We start from the raw sequence: 21349 nt of genomic DNA, 5'->3' as shown, positions 1-21349 counted from the left end.
TAAAACATTTCTTTATTACCTTTCCTATACACTATTTGATACAAACAGAAGAATATATGTGTAACATGTAAATATTTTTGGAAACAGGGTTCTTCATTTTAATGTAGTTATATACATCTATGTTTTAAATGATTTGTTTTTATGTCTTATTTGATAAGAAAAAATCTCTAATTTGCGGTAAGGAATTTATTCTCCTATATTTTCTTCTGAAAGTTTTTAAGCTTTGTTTTTCATATTTAAGTCCTTAACCCATATGTAATTAATTTTTGTGTATAGTGTGAGTTAGAGAGCATTTTCTCCCATGTAAATACCCAATTGCCTCACAGTATATATTGAAGCATTCCTCATTTCCCCATTGATCTGCAATACTCTCATGTCTTATATCACAGTCTCATGTATGCTTGGGTCACAGTTTCATATACACTTGCATATTTATTTTGTTTATTATCTGCATTCCCTATCTGGGAGGTAACTTGCTGGAAGGAAGAGATTTTTGTCTACTTTATTCATGGCTGCTGGGTTGTACAACTCCAGGGGAACCTTTTCCACTGTGGCAGAAAATACCTGACAAATGTTAGATTATTAAAATTATTACCTGAATGAATATTTATGAAGTCTGTGTGGTAAAAGTACATCATCATATACTTGAATGGAAAATAAAGCAGAAATCAAAATTATTTTCATAATATGATGGTATGTGAAATATAAAAAAATAAGAATAAACCCCAAAGCCTATCTTTGGAAAAGAAAAAAAAAAAAAAGGAAAAACAGTTACAGAAGATCATATCAAATTACCCAAAGCTTTGCTATTGGGTCACATGACTATTATAGTTCTTAAAATAATTATTTCTACTTTTCTATGTTTTCCTACTTTCTCCATTACATCTTAATTTTATTATCAGGAAAAATAAATATTGTGGTAAAAAATAAAGAAGATCTCTTCCCTTGCTGTATTGGAGCTGACACATCTTTCTTACATTTCACTCTCCTCTCCCGGGAAATACTCTCTGCTGTTCCTTTCCCTTGGCCTAGAAGTCTACTTGACCTAGACCACTTACAGTAGACTGTTAGAATTTTTACAGGAGTCAAGTAGCAACAACAGAATGTTGGAAAAACACAGCATGAATGGAAATAGGGTTAGAGAAATAAATAAAAGCCCCTTTAGGATGACAGTGTGCTCTAGTCCAGGTCACCTCAGTTAAGAAATATTAGTCTGGCAGGCACGGTGGCTCACACCTGTAATCCTAGCACTTTGAGAGGCCGAGGAGGGAGGATCGCTTGAGCTCAGGAGTTCAAGATCAGCCTAAGCCATAGTAGAGAGACTCCGTCTCTACTAAAAACATAAAAATTAGCCGGGTGTTGTGGTGTGTGCCTGTAGCCTCAGTTACTCAGGAGGCTGAGGCAGGAGGATGGCTTGAGTCCAGAAGTTTGACATTGCTGTGAGCTAGGCTGATGCCGCAGCACTCTAACCAAGACAACATAGCAAGACTCTGGCTCAATTAAAAAAAAAAATATATTAGTCTAGTTTTCAAACTTTAGCTTTCTTTAATTATCATGTTGCAGGGGAAAAATACTAACTCACACTATATGCAAAAATTAATTACATATGGGTTAAGGACTTAAATGTGAAAAACAAAGCTTAACGTTGTGTGCATTTACTTTTTCTTTTTCTATTTGGCGGATGGTAGAAACAAAGCAATAAATTACAAAATTATAAAATCAGTGAACTAAAATCACAGAAATGCTATTCATTTAAAAATAAACGAATCAAGGTTAAGGTTTAGCTAAGTACTCTCTTGAAAATTCCACATAAAAAACAAAAATAACTCAGGCATCCCTTTCTATACAATCACTTATCCTCTTGGGCTCATATTGTTTGTTAAACGGAAGGTTGTTCTTTAAACAGTAATTGCTTTGTGTTATGACTATTCTTGGAAGTAAATTAAAAATAATAGAGAATAGGAAGAAATGGGGTTGTTTGCCAAAGAAATGTGACAAAAGCTTCTGAAGACCACCTCCCTTTAACTCCTCCCCTTCCCCACCAAACACAAACAAAGAAAAATCCCAAACCCCAAACCAGAAAATAAAACAGTAACTTTAGAGAGAGGGTGAGTATAATCTATTAAGTGCCTGGATGTGTGTTTACTCAGAAAATGTTTGGGTCAGGGTTGGTCCTGAGAGATGACACAGCCTAGTAGTTTGGTGATCCAGACTGTAGGTGGAAATCCTTCAGGGAGCTCACCACTACTCTTCTTGATTTCCTTGATTTCAGGGTGGGGTCCTATTATCAGGAAATTGTAAAAGTTCCCAGGTGATTTTAACATGCTGTTATGGGTAAGAGCCTCTGGATGGGTCTTAGGCTTTCATTTTACAAACGAAGAAACATTGGGTGGGGATTTCCATGGTACACGTGGCTCATCAGTGTCAGAACCAGTGCTAGATTTCAAATTTACTTCTCTTTCCACTTAACATTCTCAGGCCCAGGACACGGTCTTATTCATTTCATAGCTCCTTTAGCCTGTCTACATTTAATGGGGCTGGGCCTATGGTAGGTATTCAGTAAATATTAATTTAATGAATTCATATCTAGTTTCCAATTGTCAATACAGGCCATGTTGGGAAAACCTGTCAAAGGAACCAAGTATGCAAAATGCAATGAGGTTTGCACAGGTTCAGCACTCTTATTGCCTGTTTTTAGGACTCAACAAGCTGTCCCCATATAACTCTAGAACCTGCAATGACTTCTATAAGACTTTCCATGGTACAAGCTAAATGAAGAGATTTTAGGGCAGGATGAGGGTAAATAGGGAGTGTGGGATGGGATAGGAAGGGAATGCAGAAATCTAACTTGAGCCACATGCAAGAAGAAAGAAAAATCTGCAACCAAATCATACTAGGATCAATGGTAGGCTAAAAAATGTGGGAATAAGGGGACAGGGTAGCATTTTTCCTTGATCTGGGCATGTATAGAAAGTACTGAATGAGAGAATGAAAAATGACTTGGTTTGCAGGATAATGGCACATTCAGGCAAGGATGAGCTCACACAGAGGTAATTGGTTCCTATTTGATATGATTTAAAATTCAGTTTTTCCTTCAGTTATTGTCAGATGGAGCTAGTAATTTTATTTTCTCTCAAACGTCATGTACCTGGGCCTTCTCCCCAGAGATTTAAATTCTGTAGAAACAAGAGTGGAGATTCTGATGAACCTGCTTAATTTAAGGAGGATCCAAATCAAACTGACTGGCAGTTGTCTGGGACTCTCATCCATCATACAAATGCCTCCACCTGAGAACTATAATTCTTAGCTTACAAGCCTCCTCTCACTGAGATGAAAATTGCCCAGGGAGAGGCCACACTTAAGGTTTTATCAGTTATTAAGACTTTAAGATAGTGAGTGAATGAGTTTCATCTCTTGCTCCCCTAAGAGGTAGTTTTGATAATCACCATTACAGAAACAGGAATGGATTCTTGTATGTTGTCTTTCACTCTTCAGTGCTTTACAGTTGACAAAATACCTCCATATCTTATCACTTAGTCATTCATTGCTGTATGTTCTCTTTTTATGGATGAAAAAAATTATTAAGTAATGTCTCCTAGCATCCTCTTTTAACACAGCCTTGACGAAGAGCTCAATTTGAGGGAAAAAAGATATTCTAGTGGGTGGAGCCACACAATATTCAATGGATGGCGCAGAGGCATAATAGCTATTTCCCAGGAACACAGTGAGTCAGATCCTATCCCAAGACACCTCCCTCCTCCATGCATGGCGATCTTGATAGAAACGATTAGCAAATAAGCCAAGAATCTGTTTTTATTAAAAAAAAACACAATTTATTGAAAAAGAGTAATGCTTTATACAAATCCCATTATAAAACCCCAAAATATCTATTGGTCTGTTTCCAGGCATGGTAATGGAGTATAAAAATATCAAAATTGGGTAAATTCTGTTGTAACTATTCTGTTGGTCATTTTTACCATAGGCTTTTTTTTTTTTTTTTTTTTTGTAGAGTTTAGCAACTGGTATCCACATGCATTTACATTCACTTATCATTAGGATCTATGTATGTGGCTAAGGTTCCTTAAATTATAACTTTTAGAAGCATAGACTTTCATGTTTGGAAAACAAAATAAAACTGTTCTAAATCCAGATCCTCTTAAGACATAGTCCTCTGGCTAGCTTTCTCCATGTGGTTCCCCAGGAAGTTCCATTCCCTAACTGATACCCTAGCAGTGTCAGCTGCCAGCTAATAGCAACAGCTCTGAAAGCATCACTTAACAGATAGCACCTTACAGATATTTCCAAGTTATTATAATTCAAAACATCTCCAAAATTGCGGCTTTACTCATATTTAGGCTTTTATTTTTTCTCATTATATCTGCCACAAATGTGTCAGGCCACACTCACTGAAGAGTCTTAAACTTCCCTAGAACCCTTTTCATTTAGTGAGCTGAATTTTGCTTCACTCTCATCACTTGTGAAACTGGTTAAGGCAAGAAACCCATTTCTTAATATTCTCTCTTTACAGAGATTTGAAAAGTAACTTCCAAAGCTATGCACTTAAATTTCATAATTTTTTTTTTCTTGTACATCACTTTTAACCTTACAAAACCACATTTACATGTATCCTTTCTCACTGAATTCCCACAACATCCTGTGAAGTAGGCAGATCAGGAATTATAATCCACCCCTGACAGATGAAGCAATAAATCTAGGGCAGCCAAATACCTTGCCCAAACTCAGACAGTAACTGATAGTACTGATAGATTCAAATCTGATAGATTCAAATCCAGGTCTCCAAACACCAATGCCAACATCCTTTCCATTACATCATCTTGTACAAGTGAAGTAGTATTTTGTACGGACTGGAAAAGTAACAGCAGTTGTTAAAATGGAACAAGCACCGACAACATGCTAGGGACAGCTTAATGAAAGAAAATACACCAGTGGAGAAAGGAAGATACTGAACCACATTAACGTACTTTGTGTAGGTTTTGTTCAGCAACTTCTAAACAGCCAATTGAGCAAATAAAAACACTACTTAGACATATTTCATGTTCAAAGAATGAGAGTGATATCAACTAATTAATACTCACAGTACTTCTACCAACTGGTTAAGTATCATTATCTCAATTTGACAGCTGGGAAAATAGGTAGAAAGATTAAATGACTCGCTTACAGCTACACAGAGAATATTTGTCACCACATTATCACTCCAGAAAGTCTAGCACTTTGTTCAGACAAACAGACCACACCTCTTCAGGAAGAGGTAAACTACATGATAATTACAGTGGGAAAACAATATAGTTGAAGACGGAAGAATGAAAAGGTAGTCTGGGGGATATGTAACTATAAATAAGTAGCTTAAAAATTCAATCAATAAAATTGTGTTACAACATGTGGGTGAGCAGCACAGAACTACTCAATTAGACAAATATTTTGAAAGCAAACAAGAGTGCTACAGGTCAGAGTACAGGGATTGTGTGGGAAGGTCAACAGGAACATATCATTTCAGTCATGCAGAAAGATTTGCCTTCAAAGCTCGGATTTGTAAGAGATTCTTATTGGCCTTAGAAATTAAAATGCAGGCTATGAAATGTGTTAGATTCAGGAGTTAGAAACCAACCAAGTGAAAAACAAATATGGGCTTAATGAAGAAGCAAGTGCTATAAGATTATGGTAAAAAATAAAATGAGTATCTGTAAAGCACACATGTGAAGAATTGAAAGAATTCATACTTGGCAAAGTAGGTTTGGTCTTACGGTAAAGACATCAAAAGCTGATGAAGGAGGTTAAATGATATTTGACTTATTACATATGTATAGTTAGAGAAAGAAGAAAATATACCAATAAACTCATTTAATCAATATAGAATTAAATATTTTTTGTATTTTAGACATATTTTAAGTTGGTATCAACATAATGAGAAGAGTTCTTTACTAATTTTTTATAGAAAAACATGTATATATATACATATCTATATATATTTAAAAAGCAAACCCTCCCCCCATTTGAGTATGGGGGAAGCAGTAATACAAATGGATAAGCCTTTCCTCTTGTATTGAGGAAAGAAGATAAAATAAGACTAGGTCATGTCTAGCAATAGGTCTTTTCTTTTGTAATACCACAGTTGAGATTACAATAGTCAAAACTCTAAGATCCTAATGTCAATGCTAGTATTTTAGTGTCCATTTTCTGTTTGTTTCAACATGAGTATCTCCTTTTGCCTCTGTGTCACACGTAGTCTTTCCCACTGGAAGGCGTAGGTTTTGGATAGGGCCGTGGTGTTGGGTAAGAGGTTGTTTTTCGAGGACAGGAGCAGCAAAGTAGGGCACCTCCCAGAAGGCAGAGAGAAGCAGCAGCCCAGCCCGTGAAGAGAGCCTGACCAAATTCATACCTAAGAAGAAAAGAAAATGCATTTGTTAATCAATAAATTATTGGCAATTTTTCTAATATAATTAAGGAAGAAAAGAAACATTCATTTTTTTTTATTGAAAATAACCTATCATAATCCCTTAGGAAAGTACTTTAAGGTCTGCACACATATACTCAGAATGTTTATATTGCAATTATTGACAATTTGCAATGGTGGATCAGGAAATAGGAGATGCAATACTAGGTTAATTACACAAATATTTCCAAAGATTTTTCCATGTGTAAGACACTTGTAAAGCATGCTTATATGTTTTAGAAGTGAGGTTTGGACCATGACTCCTAGGCTAAACCTTAACAAGTTATGCTATTACCAAGAATAAATCCTATTCTATAAAGAAACTGACAGAGTGTGATAGAGACTATTAGAGTTTTTAAGTTGACCCCAGGCATCTACAAACTGAAAACCAGATATTATGGTTTTGTAAAAAGGATTAAGCTGATTCCAGTAGATGTATTAAACCACACACTTGGGCTGAGATATCTGTGAGTAACTGCAGACAATAAGGATGGAGAAGGGTTGGATCTATAGAGGTTGAAAGGCCTGAGTTTGAATCCTGTTATACATTCTCAACTGCTGCAATTCTGAGATAGCAACCTTTCAACCTTAGTTTCTCCTCCTCTCAAAGCAGGATAATCCCACTTGCCTGACTGGACTGATTTCAGGATCATGTGCATTAATGTAAATAACAAATGCATAATGCCTAGCAATTTATGAAGTGCTTTCATGTGCATAACTGGCATTATCACTTTGGCAAAATTTTGGCCTATTGAACTCAAGCAGTTTCTCTCCCTATACTGTAAATCTTATGGGATGGGCTCCAACATAATCATTGCAGTATGTGTTCTCCTATATGTGGGTGATTATAGAAAAAGAAGCACAACTTATCTCTCCAAACAAGGAGATTTTTTACCCATTCATCCTAGCATTTAACAAATAATAATTATATCTTAACATCCTGACTCTGAATGTAGTTATTAGGCTTTAAAGATGTGAAGACAGCAAGATGAAGAACCTTGTCCCTGATCAAAGAGTGTTATTAAATGAGAGCCAAGAAATCTGCTCTTCAACTTGCCTAACTTGAAATATTAGTAAAGTCAATTATATAGTTGTGATGGAACATAAAATTTCAAGGCAGCAGCTCAATATACTTAAAAAAATTGTGGCTTTATATGTAAGATTGGGAATAAAATATTATTTATTAACCTCTGCAGTAGTATTATTTTTCTCAATCAACCATAAACTGTGCATAGCTTACAAATAATCATCATTAGGGGTTATAAACATCAGAATATACTTCAGAAAGGAAATTTCAAATATATTAATATCTTCATCAATACTTGAAAAAAAGAAAACAAGAGAAAAAATTCCAGCAAACAGAAAGTATAGGGCTTCAAACTTCTCTACTTTGAAGTACATTTTGTCATCAATACAGGCTGTTAAAGCAATTATCAAACTCATCTTAACATGAGTCACAGGTCATTTAAATTGTTTGCAAGTTTGACAGAAAATTCCATAAAATTTTTCAAAACAAAACTGGGAAACTATGGGACTAGCAGAACTTTGCAGGACATAAAAAACGGCATGTTTCTCAGAGAATAAACTATTTTACGCATGAATAGCATTACCTGGCATTGACTGGGGTCATGGGGTCATAGAATTCTTGAACAATTCTATTGCCATACCATGCTGTGGCAACTAGAACAGCCAGACCTGCAAAAATTCCAAACAAAAGACTGTTAATCACTATGGAATACTAAGCATAAATATACAGCCCATTAAACCTAAAGATATTTTATAAGAATTAAATCTTATCAATAGTGCTGACATTTTTATTTTAGTATTAGGGAGATTAGAAGTTCAGATGATTTATTCCAAGTATTCTGTTAAGACATACAAAAATATTACATTGGAGTTAGGCATAATTTATATTCTTAATGACATCTTATTCACCTAGAGTTCAGGGTACAAATAATGTTATTTGTAAACAAATCAGCAGTTTTATGTTGTACAAGATCTCCTTCAGAGATACATTAGTGTATTAAACTACTTTTGATGAAACCATTGCCATTATTAGTGCAAATAGCATTGCTTGTGAAAGGGAAGATGAAAACCTTTCTATGTTCTTCTTAACCAAATTCAAATTTTACATTTCTGCGGGGTCAAAAGGGAAACAAGCAGCTAGATAACAGAGAGAAGAGGACGTATCTCAGAATGGACCAGAACATTCATGTTCCTACTGCCGCACTGGCCAAGGCAATACTTGGCATAGGTATCGATTGCCCTGAGATTTGCTGAGGGTGCCGCATCAGATCAATTTGTGCATCCCAATCTTAATTTCTCATAGCACATTGCATTTAGTAACACCAAAGAAACCACTAAGTCAAAATCATTCATTCCATCATTTATAAAAAAGTATAAAATACCTCAATTTTTCTTATCCAAAGAAACTAAATAACTTCTTTTTATATAATAGTAATTCTAAAAATTAATCAATATAGATAAAATATTTCTATCCTGCTCCCACTCCCTTCCAAAAAAGTGGTCCAATTTAATTTTCTCTAATTCTTGATAGAAAACACTATTGCTTTTGCCTGTTCAAATAGACCATGTGAATGCTCTTGAACTGGTGACCCTTATTCCCAAGAAAATCCCTGAAATTGAAATGAAAGTGATGTAGTCACCTATGGGAGTTATAAGAAGGCAAGTAAAGAAAGGATGCAATGCAATAAGTTTTGCAACTTTTGATGTAACACTAAATTATTGGGAATAAGAGTCCATCATGCCCTTTCAGACAGTTGCTAATTTGTGTTTGGATAAACTAAACAATTGGTCATTTTAAACTAACCACATCTTTGGCAAAGCCACAGACAATCTCCCTCCATACATATATAGTATATATAGCTATGTATTGGTTAAACTCAGGTGTTATGCTGGAGCAAAAGCCCCTACAGGTCTTCTGTCAAAAATAAAATAAGAAAAGAAAGTCTATTCTAGTTTTTCCTAGTAGTAGATTTATATCACTGATGTCATTTCTAAAAGCAATAAACTATTTTATATATGTATACTATTTATTATACATAGCATAGTCTATAGTCTACTGTTATACATAGCAATGCCATAGTCTACTGTTATATCTATATACTATATACTATTTATATAGATATAGCTAATCTATTATAGATCAGATAAATAGTAAACAGTAGTCAAATGCTGATTGATAAGGTTAGATGATGTATCCTTTGAGAAACTGAGAGCCAGAAAACATGGACAGCACCATTTCAAAGCTTTATAGTAAGGCTTATTTTACATATTATATATAAATAAAATCTAAAATTTTATATATGTATAAACATACACACTCATATGTCTTTAGCAGTATATCTCTATATGTATCTATATATACTATAAACTATTTTATATAGAGATAGTATATAGTATATATAGCTATATATAGATATGTTATATATTATATATAAATATAGAAAGTTATATATAGATATGTAGTATATATGCTATATGTAGTATATATTAGCATATACATATATATTATCTATATATGATAGTGTTTGTATATATAATCTTTAAATGTATATACTATATCTGCATGTATTTATCTATCTATACCTATATATACTATCCCATACGTATTTAGTATATATAGCTATATAGAGAGATATGTAGTATATATGCTATCACATTTAAAATAAGCCTTACTATAAGATTTCAAATGGTGCTGTCCATGTCTTCTGGCTCTCATTTTCTCAAAGGACACAACATCTAATCTACTAACCAGCACTTGAATAATGCAACAAATACATATTTATATTCTATGGGAAATTTAATCTCATTATTTTATCAAGTTTTAAAAAAGCATTTCTATATTGTTGTTTTTCCTAACTCATTTAAGCTAACATCCTACCATTCCAACATTCCACCTCTATTCCAATTGGCCTTTCTTTTCACTGATCTATGGTTATATCCTATTTATTCTAGAATTAGATCTGCCCATCTTTTAATAAAATACTGTCCTCATTTTTCTTTAATAAACCCAATACCATCCATCCCTCACAGGTCTGTAGTAGTCATATGTTCTTTATGTTTTCTCTGACTACTCCCCATCTTCTCTGCATAGTATCTGTGGAGACACCATAGACATTTTTTTAATTACATAGAACTGTTCCTTAGTGTTTGCCAGGTAGCTAACATCTCTCTTCACCTGAAGAGAGTGCTTCTAATAAACCTGTTGTCACCTGAAACCTCAACAAATAGACCTGTCAGATATAAGCACAGATCTCATATTTTCATTTGGCTCCTGCATGGGAACATGAAAGTCAACTGGACTTAAGGTCCGTGTCTGTAGACTTTAAAGAGACTGAACTCAATTCAAGTGCAATGAATCCAACATAATCTAAGGAAACTGAAAACTAGATCTCAAATCATATCAGGAACAGGTTAGTAAGGTGATGAGGGGTAAGGCCTCTTTACCTGAAATAAGAAATATCACACCCCCGATGACAGCCATCCGCATCTTCTGTACCTCATCATCTTCCATGCACTTCATACACTTCATGCCAATGGTGGCCACAAAAATCGCTATCAGTCCCAGCAGGATTCCAATCACCATCAAGGCACGGGTTGCTTGCAAAGTACCTGGCAGAAAACATTTTAGAATATGTAAAAATGTGCCTACACCAACAAAAGAAGAATGGAAGAAGACCTCAGTCCTAGTAATGTTTCTGTCGGTAACCCAACACAAGATCCTCTCCAGGAACACAAACACTGAGCTGGATGATAAAAAAAGAGGTCTCCCCGCTTTAACATTTTATGTTTTCAACATTACATTCAAAATCAACAATAAAAATAATTAACGATCTAATTGAATAGATTTTGTTGAACTAATACATATTTAATCCTTACTAATGGAGAATTTTCATTCTGAAATAACAATCATATACATTACCCTCAATGTTAACCATTTGTAATTAAAATAGTTTACAATATATCCTTGCTATTAGTGACCAGCTTTACACACCAATCATCGAGTTTCAGAAAAACTGCACGAATTTGGAAGATTAAACAATGAATTTTTGTTAGATTGTTATGGCTGGGTAAGCAACATTTGTCTCTCCAATGACATGGCCAGGTGTAAAGGGTAGGAAAGGATATGAAAATCATTTCCTTAAAACAAAATAACCTTTGAGATATTACCTTGGGGCACAGTAGTAGATTCTTATCAAACAAGATCACCAGCTTTTAAAACTGTTTAAAATGTCATGTGGTAAAATAGTAAACACAATAATTTAATGTAGTATGTCTCAGGATTCCATTAATTTTCTGTTATTGTCTTTGGTGTATTAAGTCATGATCAAATAGGCACAGTTAATGTTTGATAGATTATACCAATATGTTTCTTAAAGAGTAAAAACTTGATACCATCTTTGTGGCATAAAAGCATAGACTTTAAAAATGAAATGAAATTATGCTGGTTAGAAGATTTTGTTTAAATTTTAGATTTACTTCCTCTTTCAATTAAAGATCACTATCTCACTGACAGCATTAATATGTAACAAATATTTTTACATAAATAAGTATTATTTACCTTGTAGTAAACTATGCTATCTTGGGTAAGCTATTTAGTATTCTTCGTAACCATCTTTGTATTACGTAAAATATGAATTATGATCTCTCTCTCCAGGGGATTGGAACAATTGACTCCAGGATGGTCTTCAAAAGTGGCTGAAAGGCTGGGCACGGTGGCTCACACCTATAATCCTAGCACTCAATGAGGCTGAGGTGGGGGATCTTTTGAGCTCAGGAGTTCAAGACCAGCCTGAGCAAGAGTGAGACACCGTCTCTACTAAAAAAATAAATAGAAAGAAATTAGCTGAACAACTAATATATATATATATATATATGTAAAAAAAATTAGCCAGGCATGGTGGCACATGCCTGTAGTCCCAGCTACTAGGGAAGCTGAGGTGGGAGGATCGCTTGAGCCCAAAAGTTTGAGGTTGCTGTGAGCTAGGCTGACGCCACGGCACTCTAGCCCAGGCAACAGAGTGAGAATCTGTCTCAAAAAAACATAAATAAAAGTGGCTGATATATGGAAAGATTTTGTATCTCAATATCTAATTTAGACCTAGACTAATTCTTAACATCTTCAGGGGTGATAACTTAGGTTATCAATATAATTAAAGCCAAATATTTGTAAAACTTCATTAAATTTTAATTTACTGATATTTCCATCTTTTCCATAACCAGATAATCTATGACAAAATTACAGTAATCTCTTTCTAGAGGTGCCAAAGGTACTTTTTACAGTATTGAAGAGATATTTTGGAAGCCAAGATAATTTTCTACTTGATTTCATTTAAACCAAACAAACAAAAAAAGAGAACTACTCTCTACTCCCCTCACAAATCACCCCCTCTTAAGTGTGTGTAGGCAAACATGCACACTCATCTACACACTTATCTTAAGGTTCCAAGGTGGTAAAAGAACTGCCAGATCAAAGCATGTTCCATGGACCACAGGTTTACCAGGAACTGAAACTGTTTATAAGATTATTACAAAATGTTTTCCTTGGAATCACAAACCACACTCTGGTATGAAGAGGAAAGTACCAATAACTCTATGGTTAAGGTGTGTCCTTCTTTCTGATTTATCAGCAGTTTTTGCAGAGATAATCATTACTTAAAAGGAAAAAGAGAAATAAAACAACTAAACTCTTATATATAACATAAATTTCATATTTGGTCCTAAGATTACACTCAGACGAAAAACATTTCAGGCAAAGAAATGCTAAAAATGGAGATGCTAAAAGTAACAAAGATGATCTATGTGCCTAGAGGATAGAGTGATCACATATCCTAGTTTGCCAGGAACTCTCCTAGTTTTAAAACTAAAAGTTTTACATCATTAGAAGGCTCTCAATCTTGGGAAAACTGGGAGAACTGGCCACCCTATTGGAGGATGACAAGATGTAGAAAGTAAAATGGGGTTTAGCAAGGTGGGCAGAAGACCTACGTCATGCAGAGCTTTGCAAGTTAGGGCTAAGGGCCTGGAGCTGATTCTAAGTGTAATCAGAAGTCACTGGAGGGTCTTAAGAAAGGAGTGATGTGATTTTTACCCTCAATACAGAGATCACACAATTAGTAAACATTCTTTCTATTACAGCCCTTCAAATATGTTTAGCCTTTTACATCTCAAAGAACCTCCACTTTAATTTCTCATACATACTGTTTTCCAAGCCTTTATTAATCACTTCTGGTGCTTTCTCTGATCTCTGTCCAAGTTTTCCACTTTGTTAAAGTTGTAGGGCCCCAAACAGGACTTTGCTTATATAATAATCACACTTCTGTGTTCTTCAGGTAAAACAGCAAGTGACTAGTTTAGCAGGTCTGAGTACTTGGATTACAGGTTATAGGCTTCATGAGGAGTCTACTGGGCATCAATCTCATGAATCAGGCTTGTATAAAACCACTGATCTCACAGCAAGGAACACACATATGTAAACTACTCCAGGGCTCCATCTGTATCCAGCTGGAATGATGTGATACATTTTTAATCTCTAAGTTTTCCCCCTTGAAGTTCTCAAAGAAAACACATTTGATTTGTGTCAAATCTATTTTTAGTACTTCTTTTATAAAGTTTCTAAGGAGGAGGGGACAGATATTCTATTCTATGTTTGCTAATAACCCAACTATGTTTCATTTCTCTATAGCATAATGTACTGTTTGCAAAATACAAAAGAAATGGAGAAATTGGAAAAAATAATATTTAGCAATTAATATATATCACAAACAGGGGATCATGTTTCATTAAAAATGTTTGCAAATCAGTATTTTTCATTTTTATCCTGGCAACCACTGACTTATGAAATTCTTTGTATTTTACAAGATTAGATTGGCATCATATGCAAAATTTCACCTTGCTTCGTTGGAGACATTTGGATAAATTATTTACTGACATGTTGGGGAAAATGTAAAAATAATACACACATGCAAACATAAAAAAGGCTGAGAATTAAAACAGTACAAAAACTCACTAGTCAGGCATATATAATGATAGATTAGAAGTCAAAGTAAGCAACTATTGTGTTACAAGTTATGAGTGTTTTATGTGCAGATCAAATCTAAATTGCACAGTTTTAGCTGGAACCAGATGAGTCCCTTTAAATTAAGGTCTTATGGAAGCCTTTTAAGTCATTCTAAAATATGTAATTGTGAACCCCAGTATGATTTGAGCCAGATATTTATTCCTAGTCCCATTCTATTACCAGTGCCTGGCAAGTCACATGGATTATTCAATCTATGTTTGATAAATTTTAATTATAATATGTCTTTATCCTTTAAAAATTATACTAATATGATAAATAAAAATACTTTCTTGCGTTTAGCTTAATCTTTCAAATACTGAAAAAATCTCCCTAGAGAGCCCGGGAATGCTAAAATCTTGCCACATAAAGCCAGATTTACTTTAGATCACTAAAAGCTAGACACTCATGCAGAGAATAAAAATTTATACTTTTTGCTTACCTTGATCTTTTTTTAAAATTATGTTTCTAATGAGCTTACTAAAGTTTATTTTTTCCCCTAATGGAATTATGAGCAGTATGGCAAACATGTTGAAAGAGATTTTTGAAAGTTATAAAATAATATTTTGGACCAGAGAAATATGACATAGCCTTGCACTATTAACTTTGAGCTGATCTGATTGGATCAAATCTAGAAGCATATGTATTTCATCCCTGGCCCCTTAAATTTGAAAATACCTCTACAATATTAGGATCACTGACTAAAGTTATCTATGGAAATTCAGGTTAGTAAACATTCAAAAAGTTACATTATTGTTTCTCATCATTATTCAGCAGTAAATGGAGAAGACAGTCTTTTAATTATACTTAGCTAGACTGATAATCTTGAGATTAAAGACCCCCTAAGGAGTCCTCACCACTTTCAACCTGAAAGTATAATTTAAAAAAAACACTTACAAAGACCTCTACTTATAAGACAAGAAATGAGTTAGAAGTTACTGATCTACCATAGTTAGGTTAATCAACAAAAGTATAGAAAGACAAGCATAGACAAGTATGTGGAATTTTTTTCCTAAAGCTTTAAGTCTTGCAACACAAGCAGCACAATCTATTGTAAATATCTGACACAGTTTATGTTATTTACTTGCCATATTAACCTATATACTATATGTCATAAACAAAATACTGTCTTCCCCCAGTATACATTGGAGATTGGTTCCAGGGCCACCTGCCTATAACCAAATCCACCCATACTAAAATCCTGCAGTAGGCCCTGCAGAATCTGTGCATACAAAAAGTTGGCCCTCCATATACATGGGTTTTACATCACACAAATACTGCGTTTTCAATCCAGGGTAGGTTGAAAAAAATCCACCTATAAATGGACCCTGGCAGTTTAAATCCATGTTGTTCAAAGTCAATTGTAGATATCAGTTATATTTCTATTCTCTATTCAGTCCTTTTTTGTATCAGTAGTTGCTTAATAAGTATTAGGTGAATAAATGATTGGACAACTAGAACAAAAATAATTTACCCTCTTTCCCCCAGCAACTAAGTGAGACTGTCACAGAACTATACTCCCATGGCTTTTTCACTTATTCAATCTTTCACTTTTACTGAAGTTCAAAGTTCTATAAGAATCCTCATTGTTAGTATTTCCATTTTATTGCTGCATGAGCTGGTGGCCACCAGGTGTGACATCAGGACATAAGCACAGTGTGTAACTGAAGTGGTCAGAATGAAGCTGGATTTACCACTTTTTAGGATGTCCTGAGAAGTTTTGCTACCTTTTTTGATTGTTTCTTAGAGAAATTGTCTTATGCTTAAATTTATGCTTCTATATTACCTCCATAATACTTACTCATCACTCCAATCAAGGAAATGTAAGCTATGCCACTTTCCTTTTTCCCTTCAGTCACTGTAGTTACTAACAAAGAATGCTGGCACTAGAAGGAACCTTAGAACTCATCCTACTGATTCCCTATGAGCCATAGGACCTATGAGCTCGTTTGCTGAATAGATAAATGAATCACACATTTATCTCTTCATTCCACCCACTCTATCCTATTTTATAAATGGGGGACACAACTTGAGCCCAGGGAGATCAAGTGGCTTATCATTATATAAGCGGCTACTTAGTGCAAAACTGGAGTAAGAATTGAGAACTTCTGATTTCAAGCTTGGATTTTTGTTTCAACTTTTATCATTCTCAGAATCAGAACTCATTCTTGAAGCAGATCTGAACACCAATGGCCCTTTGAACCTTCAGTTCAGCAATCTGGAGAAGCAAAAGTGGGTGCCCTCCTCTCTGCCTATACTTCAAAGACTGTCCAAGTCAGTGATTTTGTCTCTGATTGAGCCTGACATCATGGTGATAGTGCTGGGAAGCCTCACAACAACCAATACTCATTATACACACCTACACACATGTGGATTCATGCAAAGCAAGTTAAACAGGCTAGAGGAGCTTATAAACAAATTACAGAATCTCAGGGTTAGGTGAGACTTAAAGAGAGAGTCTAGCCTAACCTCCCATTTGTCTGGTGCTTGGATCTTCCCTACAACATTCCTACAAAATGCTTACTTATTCTCTGCTTGCACACCTCCCACCATGCAGCCTCCTATGGAAGCCCAATCTTTGGATAGCTCTAGCTAATAAAGTCGAGAAATTGGAAGCAAATAAGCATATAAAATAGGCACTAGCTTCCTAAAAGTTTGAGAACTGGATCAAAATAATACAAGATGTACAGGTTAACCAAGAAAATCTACTGCAACTGTATCTGGAACTCTTTTTTGTATATTCCAACTTTCAGCTGCAAGAGTCCTCAATATCAATAAACATCACACACTTTGGATGGAAAGAAAATTGTCTGAGCCATTGTGAAACTTCAATACACAGTGTGACATTTGTTTCCCCAGGAAGTTTCTCAGTTACATTTTCATAAACTGCTTGGCAAGAACTACCTAAAAGAAGCTGTGCTGTATCTCTTTTCTTGTATATAGTGTATACTGTACACAATGTGAGCACACTGTATCCTTTTAGATACTCTATGAAGGTCATGTGCTTTTTCAACTGACTCTAGTTAAAGCAAGGAACAAAGGATTTTAATATTTCCAGTGTTAAAACCTTGATAAATCCGTGTCTGGACTCTAAGTCACCAAGTGGATGCTACTGGAAAAGAGAGCAAGATAAAATTTCAGGAAACTACAGCCAACCTTTTCACTTAAAAGCACTTTATGAAATGCAATCCTTTTATGAAAAACACTACTTATATACACCCAGATAATTCTTTTCATTTCTAGATGTCATAGAACTATACCAAAACTAGGCAATGAATCATCACACCAGATCTCTACATCAGGTGGGTGTGAACACCACTGCTCAGGTGTGGAAACAGAGACAGGTTTTCTAAGCTCCATCTAAAGGCATCCAGTGAGTCATGGGCAGGTTCAGAGAGAGTATGTGAGTCAAGGGACCCTCTTCTGGGAATTAGCTTTGAGAGAAAAACCTCAGCCCCACCTTGGATAAACTATGGCTTTAACCAAAACAAAAAGTGGAATCTGATCTGAAGTTAAAACACACACACACACACATGCGACAAAATCTCTAAAATGTGTGTGGAGGGGATATTTTTTGTTTCCACCACAGTTTAAAAACTATGATAAGTATATTAACCAGTACTAAATGAAAATAAAACATTTTAATACATTATCATGTGAAAGGATGACCTGTTTGAGTATTTACATCATAGATCAATCTGGTTTCATTTGGTCATTAAAGGAAATTAAAAGCAGCTTATTTAAAGATATTGAAAATGAACTAATTTGATCAGAAGAATAAAATTAAGAGAACTCTTTGGAATTTCTTTTAAAACTTTCTCCATCTGCCAATTCCTCAACATGGTTAACTAAATAAATTTATCTTTCCATGAGAAAATTCAATGATTACTTCCCAATTGTTTACTTTATAAGTATAAATGTAACTCAGGAGGGCAATAACCCATGCATAATTACTAAAATTGTGATCAATTCTGTTGTAAAGGAGTCCTCACATGGGAACCTTTAAAAGCTGAAATAACACCCCAAATCACTACACACATTGACCAATTGCCACAGGTGTTCAAGGTGTTTAAACAAATTTGGAACAGGTTCAATAACTCTAAACTATATGGTTTTTGACATGCACTATTAAAAGTCCCTCGCTAAGAGGTAGACAAAACAAGTGAAGTAAACTTGAACAATGCCAACACTGCTCACCCACAGCATACAGTGGGGACTGGCGGGCAGTCTTGTTTATCTAGGCAAAGACTAAGGAAGTTTTTCATCATGGTATTTAAAGGCTGTAACAGACCTGCAATACAAGACAACTAATGTGATTTCTCAAGGAACACACTCCAGCCATGAATTGTTATTACCTAAGTAAATGGGAATTTAATTACTTTTTGACAAGGCACTCAAAACCTTTTATTTTAAGAAAGGTAAAAAAAAAAAAATCCATCCCATTATCCTTCTGCTCACCACGCTTAGAAATATTTCTGTCTACATAATCCTTTCCAACTTGACAAGTGAGCACTGAACATCCATTACACAGAATTTTTTTTGTGGGACATGGAAGCCTGGAGAAGACCCACCTCTTCATACCCTCTCACCCCCTTCTTCTTCCAGCTGACCTCTGTTTTCATCAGCTGGGACTATTTTGCTGCATTTCCTTTAGTGCCTTCACTTTTATTATGTTTGGCAGGTTACTTAGAACTTTTCTTTCTTGTCCCTCCCTTCCTTTTTTTTTTAACCAACTGCTAACTGTCTCTTTCCAAAATAGCACTACACACAATTGTGTACACACAAGGACCTCTTCTGAAGTCCTTGGGCTTAAAGGCTAAAGCTCTGGGGGGACCTCAAGAGGCTCTTCAAAGAGTCTTGTTGGAAGGGACTTACTTCCCTACACTAACTGGATTTGAAAACTTAAAGAATGAAAAAATTCAACCTCAAGTGTCAGTAAGTAAAAAACACCAAGATGTGACATTCCATATAGGAGTGTAATAGTATGAAAAGCAATAGCCAAGGTTAAAAATTTGTTCTTATCTAGTACTTTGGGATTATCTTTTTAATTTTGCACACTTGAGAAGCTATCAGCCTCCAAACTTTTAAAGTCGTCCCATTTTCTATTCTGACCCTTACCAATTTTCAATTTACACAGAATCTTAGAATGTCCAGGAGAGGCCTAACAGCTCAAGCTCATCTGAGAACATCCAGGAGAGGCCCAAAAGCTCAAGCTTGAGTTTGATGTGGACTCTGTCACTCTCCACCTACCCTCATCAGAATTCAGTATGAAACTACACCTACAAGGGGAGAAAAGTGGCACTCAGGGAGTTACAGGCAAAACTAGAGCTTAGGCCTGGGTCTCCCTTTTCCCAAACCAGGGTTCTCTACACTTTCTCACGACAGGGCACATGATCAACTTGATCAGCTGAAGACTGATAACCATGCAATCACACAACAGAATGAGCTCACAAGGGAGCCACTGGGCTTGGCGCCTCCGGACGCTGGCTATGGGGAGGGGAGATGCACTCACTGTTCAGATTCAGCAAGGAGTCGAAAACTTTGCACTGGATCTGCCCGGTGCTCTGAGACACGCATGACATCCACAGCCCCTCATAGATCGCCTGGGCGGTCACGATGTTGTCGCCGGCGTAGGAGTAAATCTTCCACTGGGGCAGGGCAGTGCTGACGATGGTGCCGATCCAGCCCAGGAAGGCTAGAATGAAGCCCAACAACTGCAGTCCCGCGTTGGCCATGGCTCGCTGGGGCGTCCGCGCTGGCTCAGGGCCGGCAGGTGCAGAAAGCGGAGAGTTTGCAGGTGCGCGCCCGGGGCTCCCAAAGGTGGCGGGGCCTCACCGCGGAAGTTGCGGCGGGAAGCCCTGCTCGCTGCGCTGCCGCTGAAGAGGCTCTGGGTCCGGCTCGGAGTCTGGGTCTGGGTCCGGTTGGCGCTGGCGTCGGGATGCTAGTCGCTGCCCGTTGCTCCCCGGCTCAGGAACTGAGACGCCAAACCTCTGGGCGCCGCGTTTTAAAGCGACTCCGCCCCGGGCCCCAGCCCCGGCAGCCTCGCAGCGCCCCCTGGCGGTTTCGGGACGGCTCCCCGGGAGGGCGGCAGGGAGCGCCCTGGAGGGAATTAACTGCCCACGTGGTGGGGCAACCCAAAGAGGACCAGGCACGAGAGTGCGTCCGTGCTCACTTTCTCTCATTTCTCCCCTCACTCTTGTCAGGCTTTCAGCCTTTTCATTCATTCACCCCACAGTTACCCCAAAGTTATTATATACAATAAGTGTAAGCCCTAAAAATGCATAAAGATAAAAAGCTAAGCCCTGAAAGAGCTCCGGTATTATTTGTAACTTTTTTTCAATTCTTATTGAAAGGCTTTTTCTATCCACCTCCGTGTCCCTCCTTCTCTCTCACACACAAGTCCACTGTTCCGCTTCCTCCCTCTTTTCTCCTCTCCCTTTGCTCCCTTCTTATCATTGTCTTCCCCTGTCTCTTTGAGGACCCTCCTGAATCTTTACACTTTATAGATCAGGAAACTGAGACCCAGAAAGCAACATGAATTTTATAAAGTAACACAGCAATTTAGTAGTAGCATATGCAGTGCTTAGTTCCCGCCCATTCTGCTTTCCATTACATTTTAAGTTGACCAAAATATGTTCTTTGAGCTATTTGCCCTCCTTATGAAAATGCAACTTACCTGTTCCCCACTCCCCTACACATACACGTGCACACACACACGCACACACATGCACACGCAAACACACTCCAACCTCTCTGCTCTGCAGCAATTTGTCTCACATCAGCAATTCCTTATCAGAGAGACCTGGCCAGTGCCACAA

The 21349-nt window shown here is 36.4% G+C and overlaps 1 protein-coding gene across 1 annotated transcript; it reads right to left on the bottom strand.

The window, feature by feature from the left end:
- Positions 1 to 3802: 3802 nt before the first annotated feature.
- CLDN1 (claudin 1) lies at positions 3803 to 20527 on the bottom strand. Its single transcript, XM_012745199.3, has 4 exons — positions 20044 to 20527; positions 10922 to 11086; positions 8062 to 8146; positions 3803 to 6397 (listed from the first exon to the last, which is right to left on the bottom strand). Exons 1-4 carry the CDS (start codon positions 20264 to 20266, stop codon positions 6235 to 6237), a joined length of 636 nt encoding a protein of 211 aa, XP_012600653.1. The 5' UTR covers positions 20267 to 20527; the 3' UTR covers positions 3803 to 6234.
- Positions 20528 to 21349: the final 822 nt, after the last annotated feature.

The sequence above is a fragment of the Microcebus murinus genome, chromosome 1, assembly GCF_040939455.1.
Source record: "Microcebus murinus isolate Inina chromosome 1, M.murinus_Inina_mat1.0, whole genome shotgun sequence".
NCBI classification, from domain to species: Eukaryota; Metazoa; Chordata; class Mammalia; order Primates; family Cheirogaleidae; genus Microcebus; species Microcebus murinus.
Note: the sequence above shows the minus strand (reverse complement) of the source record. Positions and strands in the feature narration are given on the sequence as shown.